Here is a 9,785-nt window from a genome sequence, read left to right on the forward strand (position 1 = left end):
AATACAATTACTTCTTCCTGATTCGTAGCCAGATTGCTGGCTGCGGCAAATCATAGTAAGGCCATTCTTCTAAGAGAATAAGTGGTCTCATCTGGCTCGGAGCTGCTTGAATCACATATCCTTTCCCCTTGATACTAAGTGGCATTTGATGGTTGTTGCAAACAAATCTGGAGCCAAGGTGATTTCTGCCTTCACAGGCTAAATGTAGATCCATATTACTATGAAGTGCTTTGAATCATCCTCCCGATGTGAAAGACACTTTCTCAAAGGCAAGCATTATTGTTGATTTTTATTCTTATTATTATTACAGCTGAAGAAAAATAATTGCCTCTGATTTAATTTTTAAAACTTTCATTCATTGAGACAAATAATAATAATCCCTGCATTTGATATAGCACTTTTCACGTCTTCTAGACATCCCAAAGCGCTTCACAGAATATACTGTAAAGTGAATTAACTGCATATTTGTGGGCAAACGCAGCAACAACAACAACAAGATTCCATTTATAAAGCGCCTTTCACGTCAGGAGGACGTCCCAAGGCGCTGCACAGTTGGGTCAGGACCCGAGCAGGGGGAAATGGTCAGGGTGAGGGGAGGGAAGGGAGGGAGTGAGGAGGGGGAAGAGAGTTGAGAGGGGAGCTGAAGGCTCGGTCAATGAGAAAGGTTTTGAGACCGGCCTTGAAGGAGGAAAGGGAGGAAGCGGCAAAGGCACTGGGGGATGGAGTTCCAGAGCCTCGGGGCTGAGAGGCTGAAGGCCCGACCACCGATGGTAGGGTGATTTGGGCGGGAGACGTGGAGCAGACCGGAGCCGGAGGAACGGAGGGTACGGGCAGGTAGGTAGGGGGATAGTAGGTCAGAGAGGTAGGAGGGAGCGAGGCCGTGGATGGCCTTATAGGTGAGGATGAGGATCTTGAAATCAATCCTCTGGGGGATGGGGAGCCAGTGGAGGCGAGCGAGGGTGGGTGTGATGTGGTCGTGAAGCCTGGTGCGGGACAATACACGAGCTGCAGAGTTCTGAATGACCTGCAGCTTGTGGAGGGAGGTGGCGGGAAGGCCGGCGAGGAGAGAGTTCCCATAGTCCAGCCTTGAGGTGACAAAGGCGTGGACCAGGGTTTCAGCAGCCAATTGCGCACAGCAATGTCCCACAAACAGTCATGGATTGAAAATGACCAATTAAGGCAGCAGGCATATTAATCTGCTAAATTCACAAAATACTAAATTCACAAAATACACTATCAATCCACTTTACAGTATATCTTGTGAAGCGCTTTGAGACATCTCGACGATGTGGTAAGGCGCTATTTCAAATGCAAGGAATACAAATGAAAGATTCATCAGAATTCAAACAAAAAGAGCCTTCAGTAGATTAAATGGATATATACTTTGAGTTGCGTGTGCAGATGTTTGAATGAGCAAGAAAAAATACGCAGTGGAAACAACAGATTGATTCCACTCTGGGAGACGGATAGAGTGCTTGTGGAGCACAGTGTAAAATAATCTGCTCACGGATTGCTACACTTTTCAGTTGCAGAATAATTGAATTTTTTTTCACTCTCAAAAAAATATTCAAATGAAGAGTATTGAAGGACAAATGTGTGAGTTAATTGATTACAGTACCTAGCAACAGAAGCCCAAAGTAACAACGCTTTGAATGTCTGTGTTACTAGCGCAATTGAGCTTTATGACTCATGTCTGCAAATGTAATTGTGTTAAAAGGATTTTTAAAAATATAATTTAGAATACAGGCACAGCACAGGCTGTTAGATTCAATACAGTACAAATCTTCTGCACTCCATTTGGCTTTTCTTCCTGCAATAATGTGCTCTCTGTTCATTTACATTCCATATTGCTTCATTTTGTTCGCTTTTACTCACCCTGACATCAACCCAGTCAACTCCTCTGTGTTGTGCCAAACCCCAACTTTCACTGAACTCCCTGACTGTTTCCATTTTCCACATACATGACCACTTATGGACATAGGATTTACTAGAAAGTGCAGTGACTGTGTATTTTGCAAGCGAGTCAGCAACATCCCATAAACGGCAGTGAATTAAATGGGCGATTTTACCTCTGGGATTGTTGGCCGGGACACCAGGAGGAGCTTGTTTCTCTTTTTGAACATTTCTATGGGATCTTTAACAACGGGACCTCGATTTAAAGTCTCATCCAAAGGAGGCACCTTGGACAAAGCAGCATTCCTCCAGCATAGCTTGGAACATCAGCCAAGACTGAGCTCAGAGTTGCAACGTAATATCCCAATGCGGGTTTTAGAATTGGAAGTCTGTTTGGGAACAATCATTTCATGACTATCGCTGAGACTGCAATTTTGTCACGGTCAATTTTGGGGGCAAGATTCAGTTAAAAATATCACGAAACGGATAACAAACTATTAAAGAAAGTCACGATTATTTTAATGATTTTCACAACCTCTTATGCTTCACAAACAATTACTGGAAGGGTAATCTTCAGCTGGTTTTTCGCTCCAATTGTAAACTGTTGCACTGAGTAATGGGATTTTCAGATTTAGTTCCTAAATGTAGAGCTTCATCTCCCCCTCCATACCCACATCCAACTCTCATCCCTATTGCAGTCCAAAAAGAACACAATAGTAAACCTTGTATTTCAAATAATGCTTACCACATCACAGGAATTTCTGTCAAATGTAGTGCACGTTAAAAACGCAAGCCATTTTTTCACAAAGCAAGCAGCCGTAAACTGAATGACCAATTTATCTGGATGATTGTTGGTCAAGAAGGGGAAAGTCATTTCTCTTTTTGAACGGTATCATGGGATCTTTAACGTGCACCGAAACAGGTAGACATCTCACCTGTAGGACAGAAGCTGCTACAATGAGGGACTCCCCCCTGTACTGCACAGGAATGTCAACCTGGACTATGATTTCAAGTCCTGACATAGGGCTTGAAGCCCAACCCCCGCCCGATCATTATACCAACTGAGCTGAAACTTCTTTAAATAGCCTTTTTTTAACCTCCTGTCAATTGAGTCAGAACAGCAGAGCAGGGGCCAAGCAATGAGTCAGAGAACGAAACAACGTTCCAGGGGTGAGCAGAAGGAGCAGCTTTTTAATCCCTTCTAATGTATCTGAATTTGCAGCAAGAAGATTAGTGGTATAGTTTACTTGCAGGTTAGACATGTTTTGTGTGGCTGGTGGCTTCTTACTACTGCTGCATGCAAATAGATTCTGCAACATGCAGATACTCTCAGCATAATATAAGGCCCATAAATGTGAAGCTTTACTATTCCAACAATTGTTCTGAATCAACATGCAATCATTATGAGTTCTAACTCATGGTCAGGGTGAAGTTGGCTGGAAGCAATTATTCACAAGGCTTTATTGACAATTCCTTTGCAAATATAATGATAATCCTTGCATTTGATATAGAGTCGTCAATGACTTGAAACGCTTTGCAAGATTTTTACTGTAAAGAGCAGTGACTGTGTAATTTGTAGGGAAACGCAGCAGCCAATTTGCCCATGGCAGTGTCCCCCAAACAGCCATGAAATTAATTCAAAGTCCCAAAGTGGGGCTTGAACCCACAACCTTCAGACTCGGAGGCGAGAGTGCTACCAACTGAACCAGTCTGTCACCCAAATGTAGAGCACAAGTGAAATATTAAGTAACATGGTTTGTTTGAACACAAACAAATGGTACCATACATTGAGGGAAACATGGATTTAATTCCCAATGCTACCAATTCCCCAATGAATGGGCTGCTTCACTGCAGCGAGGGAGTATGAATATCTGAGTGGGGGTCACCACTAGGCTACTCTTGGATGTCTCAAACACAGTAGCTAGACCAGAGGACTTTCTGGTGAGTACCTTGGTTGATAAAGGAGTGCAAATAAATATAAGGAGCTGCACTCCTCACAAAGGAAAACATACTGGTGATTTATTCTTTTCACCTTCCGTGCTTTGAGCTAAATTCATCATTGAAAAACTTTTGAAGTTGGCAATGTTTCTTTTCTGTTTTACCCATGGGCTTGGCTAGGCAGCAGTTAGCTGAACACATAAATCTGAAAAGAAAGGTAAGACCATCAAGTTCCTTCTGACAGCTTCTTTTCCTGAATGCGAGTAACTCAGATAATTTAGAATTATGAGCGCTGCATGGCTATAATTGAGAATTATGGGCTCCCAACAATAAATGCTTCGGTAGTTAGTAAAGTAGAATATTTTGCCTGCAGAATGCAGTTGATTACTGAACAGTAGCCTTTGATAGCCAACCCATTAGTGGGGCTCATGCCCTTGTTTTCGCTTTAACGTGCTCGAAACCTAATTTAACTATTGATGAGATCAATTAAGAAAGTACTTACTGTAAAAGGCGCTATGTTGAAATAATTATAAAGGGCAACAAAGAAATCTGATACATTTCGCAAGCCTTTTTCTTTATCACATAATTCTCAAGCTTTCCACGATGTCTAACGATAGCAATTGATTTCTTGAACAGCAGGAAAGGTTCATAATAGTTAATCTGCCCCTTGGGTGGTATCAACCGCCAATAAGTCATGTAGACAAATCAAATGTGTCAGAACAAAATGGCACATTAATTGTCCCGTGTTCTGTTCCAAGTTGCCTAGTTTCAGCAAGCTTGGGTTACTTTAAGTGCACTGTCCATTAGTATTTTATTTCACTACCTCGGCTTCCATTGTGATACAAAGTCAAAGCTAGGATTTCAGTTTGGAACAGAACATATGAAGCAAATTAACTTCTGGCCATTTTTTAAGAACAAAGAGCAACTTTGTTTATTTCATGCCAGCAAAGAATGAGGAGATAACATTTTACGAGCACAAAATCTAATCTGTTGCTCTCCTTTATAAAATTGCTGTTACTAAATTGAGGAAGAATGCAAATGTGTCAATTTTATGAGCTTTTATACTGAGACATAAAGACTCTGATAATTTAATGAAGGGGTTCTCATCAAGGTGAGTGCTGCCACTGATAAGAAATTAACTTTTTTTTGTGCTTTCTGCTGGTTGACTGCATCAATCAGCCGTACGTGCGATGTGAAACCCTGTGAAACGCCAGCCACACACCTCAATTCCGAGTGAAAAAGAGACCTTAGCAAACCCGCCCTGAGCACCACTATGTCATTTCCAATCACCGCATTCAGTAACCTGTCGGAACAATTCAGCACTGCTCATGTCTATGAGCACCGATACACCATCCATAATGCATGATTCTCATTAGTAAAGAAAGGATATCAAACATTCTCTATCAGGCCCTTCAATAAAACATGCAGGGTGTACGCTTCACGGAGGCACCTGATGGCGTCAGGCTTACACAACTTACAAATGAATGTGTGAATGTACACAGGGAATTACAGGTGTTCCTAACTATATAATAATGTAATTAACAAACAATGAAATGGATTACAGAATCGCCTCTAATCTATTAGCACTCTAAGACCCTACCCCTGTGGATGCAAGATGTTGTGGATTGTTTTTCATTGGGTGTCGCTTACAGCCTGAAAAGGGCTTTTTTTTAAAAGCAAAGCAGAGTTAAAAAAATAATTCTCGAGCCAAATCAGTGCGTGTCCTGTCACATTCTAAGTCCCATAGCAATGTGATTAAAGCACTCGCCTCGCAAGCGAGAGGACCCGCGTTCGATTCCTGGGTGGGGCAAAACCTTAGGCAAGTTTCCCTACTCCACACATTTCTGTTTACCTAGCAGTAAGTAGGATTCAGGTTCTTAGTCAATTGGTGGATCGCTTTTCGGGGGTAATAATTCTTCAAAAAAAATGTGGTACTCAATCCATGTCCACTACCTCACCCCTCAGGCTGCTGAAACTCTTGTTCATGCCTTCATCACCTCCAGGCTTGAATATGCAAACGCCCTGCTTGTCGGCCTTCCCAACTTCTCCCTCCACAGGCTGCAGATAATCCAGAACTCTGCAGCCCGTGTCCTCTCCCGCACCAAATTCCATGACCCCGTCTCCCCCATTCTCGCCCGACTCCATTGGCTCCCTATCCTTCAGAGGATCCAGTTCAAGATCCTGTCCTCACCTACAAAGCCCTCCATGGCCTCGCCCCACCTTACCTCTGCGACCTCCTAACCCCTTACCAACCCGCCAGTTCCCTCCACTCAGCCGGCTCTAACCTGCTCCACATCTTCCAACCCACCCGCCCCACCATTGGCGGGAGAGCCTTCAGCCACTCTGCCCCAACCTCTGGAATTCCATCCCCCAGTCACTCCGACCCTCCTTAGCCTCCTTCAAGTCCCACCTCAAGACCCTCCTCTTCGCCCATGCCATCGGCCACCTCCTTTCCCTTCCCCTCCCTTCTCCTTCCCTGACCCCAGCTCGGGTCTGAAATGCTGTACAACAACAACATGTTTGCATTTATAGAGTGCCTTTCATGTCAGGAGGACGTCCTAAGGTGCTGGACAATTGGGTTGGGACCCGAGCAGGGGGGAAATGGTCAGGGTGAGGGGAGGGAAGGGAGGGAGCGAGGAGGGGGTAGAGAGTCGAGAGGGGAGCTGAAGGCACGGTCAAAGAGAAAGGTCTTGAGACCGGCCTTGAAGGAGGAAAGGGAGGAGGCGGCGAAGGACCTGGGGGTTGGAGTTCCAGAGCCGAGGGGCTGAGGCTGAAAGCCCGGCCACCGATGGTAGGGCGGTTAGGGCGGGGGATGTGGAGCAGACTGGAGCCAGAGGAACGGAGGGTACGGGCAGGTAAGTAGGGGGATAGTAGGCCGTGAATGGCCTTGTAGGTGAGGATGGGGAGCCAGTGGAGGCAAGCGAGGGTGGGAGTGATGTGGTCGCAAAACCTGGTGCGAGACAGTACACGAGCTGCAGAGTTCTGTCCAGTGCCTTGGGATGTCCTCCCGACGTGAAAGGCGCTATACGAATGTAATCTTGTTGTTGTTGTTGTTGTTTGTGGCACACTGCTGTGCACAATTAGCAGCCCGGTTTTGCCCACAAAATACACAGTCAATTCACTTTACAGTGTATTCTGTCTCAATGATGTGATCATGTGCTATACCAAATGCAAGGATTATTATTATTATTATTATTATTCTCCTGGATATTCAGTACTGTTCTGACTGACTGAATGGCCATGAAGGCCGGCTCACTGGCCAATACAAGCAGCTTCATACCTCACAATTTGCATGACTTTGGGACTTGTATTCACCTGCAAAAGCCATTCACTGCCAGTGGAGTGGAGATTTTGTCAATGTGCAACTTGTCTCACAACTAACAGTGGCCTGCTTCATGTCCTTTTTTTTCCCCGCTCTCTGAAACTGGCCAACTTTTAAATTCAATCACAATTTCGAACCTAGCTTTACGCAGTATTAAAAAGTCTTGAATAATTTTTTTCCCTCACAATCCTGTGCCCTTTTAAGTTCAAAATGGCCTTACAGGCTAAGACTATGTAGAATCTGGGGCCTGGCATGTGATATCCAATGGTCTGTACAGCCCCTGTTTGCTCCCCACCTGCAAGCAATCACGAGAGTAATAATACACAAAAGAAAATTTCATTTTCAGATGGGGTGGGGGAGGGGACGAGAGGTGACTTAACTCTGGAATATTTCAAGGCAAAGGTAATTTTATTTAAATTTAGGTAATGCAGCTTTCAGACAAATTTGTCTGGGATCATCCAAATGTTTTTTTCTTCCTCTACGTGGCTGTAGCCTTTCTTGTATGGAAATTCCATTAGGCTGCAGCAAACTTTCCAAAAAAAGTAATTGAACTGTTTTTGCATTCACTTTTTGGTCACCAAAACCCCTAGGAAAAAAAACTTCACAGCGTGAAGTTAACAACTGCTGAAACGTCAAACTTCTGAGGCTCTAAATTAGTTGCCAATTTGTTTTTTTTCCCCCACAGTGTCTTGATTTCCAGGATTTATTTCAATCAAATGGACTGTGATTAAATAGACCCAAAAATATACACAGTGGGAATCAATTAACTTACCCCTGGGATAAGTTGTCAAGCTCACATAACTAGTCACTCACTCAAAATCCTGGCCATTTGAGTACTTTGCACTTTTGAGTTGTTGTACTTTGAATAACTTGTCAACTCTGACAATGAGAATAATCCTTGCATTTGATATAGTGCTTTATCACATCGTTGAGACGTCTCAAAGCGCTTCACAGAACATACTGCAAAGTGAATTTTGTGGGTGAAATGTGTCAGCCAATTGCCCACAGCAGAGTGACACAAACAGTCGTGGATTTAAGTGACCAAATTTTTTTTTGGTGCTTTTGTGATACTGTACTTTGGATAACTAATCAACTCTGATGAGTTGTCAGTTGAGCTATTTCCCTTGGAGTGACGAGTTATCAGAGCTTGACTGCAATAAATGTTTCAATAGCTGTTAAAAAGGATGGGAGATATGAACTGCTCACCTTGTTTCCATTGCCTTTCCAGTAGTAGCGAATGCCGAAGCAACCCAGCAGTAGCAAAACTACCCCAGCAAAAAGCACCAACGACCCAGTCCTCAAATACCTCGCAAAACTCTTGCGTTTTTCCCTGGCTGTTAAGACCTGGAGATTTGTAAGAAGAAGAGGAGAGAGAGACAAAAAAAAACGAGTCTTTTTTCTTGCTCTTGCACTGATTTTTTTAAAGCGCTTAAATGATTAAAATAAAGCGTTTTGGCATTGCACTGAATGATTGATTGATCGGTGCAAACATTTTCCCCCCCCTGTCTATCAATTATACAGAGCATCTCCCCAAAACAAATCTCTCTTCCACCAAGGCTGTCAATAAAATATCTTTACTTTTAAACATTTAAAAGAAAGTCTCACTTCTTCGGATAGGTACTGCCCTTGAAGTTTGGGGTTGATATTTGCTGTGCAATCGACCATCGTTACTTTTTTAATGCGTTGATTCTGTTCGTTCCGAGTCTGAAGTATTGTGTGAGAGTCCAGTGATCCAGGAGAGAGGTTTATACTAATCAAACGAGAGACTGCTCTCAGTTTAAGGGGAGCAGATGCACCTCTTAAAGGGACTCTGCAAATGCACAACCATCAAAGGGAAATCCAGTTAACCCCAACTTTTGTCTGAAGCTCTTTTTTTACTGAAAACAAACTTTTTAAAGGAAGAAAGTTTTGCAACTTTTTTTTGCTGTTCGTGGAGTCCCAGAGAGTTTGAATAAACTTAATGTGCAATAATAATAATAATACATTTGATATAATGCAAAGTTTACTTCTTTAGTCCACTTTTTTTTGCATTTGTGCTCCGCTGTGCACCAACTGACTGCCAATAAATACACAGTCGCTGCATTTTACAGCAAAATCCTGTGAAACGCTTTGATGAGTCCAGGGAGTGTGATCAATTGTAAGCATTGTTATTTTTATTGGTGCACTTATATTTCAATATTACTTTCTCACAAGGGTGGTCTTACTTGGGTACGTACATGGAATTTCACGGTGAACCAAAAAAGTGTGATGTCCTGCACAGTGAGAACAAATACAGCATGTTGGTATCCAGCACATAATTGGGTAACTTCACTCAGACAGAAGTCAACGTTTAGAATATGTTTGTTCTCTCCAAACCATTTAGAATTCAAGCTATTACCCTGTACACTCGACCTTGCCCCTGTCTCGCTCGACCCACCTTGCCCCACTTTCTCTGTATCTGACCCTGCCCCCCCAATAGGATCCTTAAAGCCAGGAGCTAGGGAAAGATGTGTTCATAAGTAGGATGGATGTTCTAGAAAATGAGCCAAAGAACTTTTATTCCTCCAAACCTCTGTGACGAGAGAGGAAACAAAAGCAAAATCTAAACATTTGTTGTGATAACGAACTATAAGCATAATTTCTTTACTCTTTC

The 9,785-nt window shown here is 43.1% G+C and overlaps 1 protein-coding gene across 1 annotated transcript in view; it reads right to left on the minus strand.

The window, feature by feature from the left end:
• Positions 1-8,818, minus strand: part of tnmd (tenomodulin) — a 39,030-nt gene extending 30,212 nt beyond the window's left edge. Inside the window, exons 1-2 of the mRNA XM_007894541.2 lie at positions 8,759-8,818; positions 8,360-8,497 (exon numbers count right to left, since the gene is read on the minus strand). Of these exons, the coding sequence (XP_007892732.1) occupies positions 8,360-8,497; positions 8,759-8,818 (198 nt within the window). The remainder of the gene's footprint in view (positions 1-8,359; positions 8,498-8,758) is intronic.
• Positions 8,819-9,785: the final 967 nt, after the last annotated feature.

The sequence above is a fragment of the Callorhinchus milii genome, unplaced genomic scaffold, assembly GCF_018977255.1.
Source record: "Callorhinchus milii isolate IMCB2004 unplaced genomic scaffold, IMCB_Cmil_1.0 Scaffold15, whole genome shotgun sequence".
Taxonomy (NCBI): Eukaryota; Metazoa; Chordata; class Chondrichthyes; order Chimaeriformes; family Callorhinchidae; genus Callorhinchus; species Callorhinchus milii.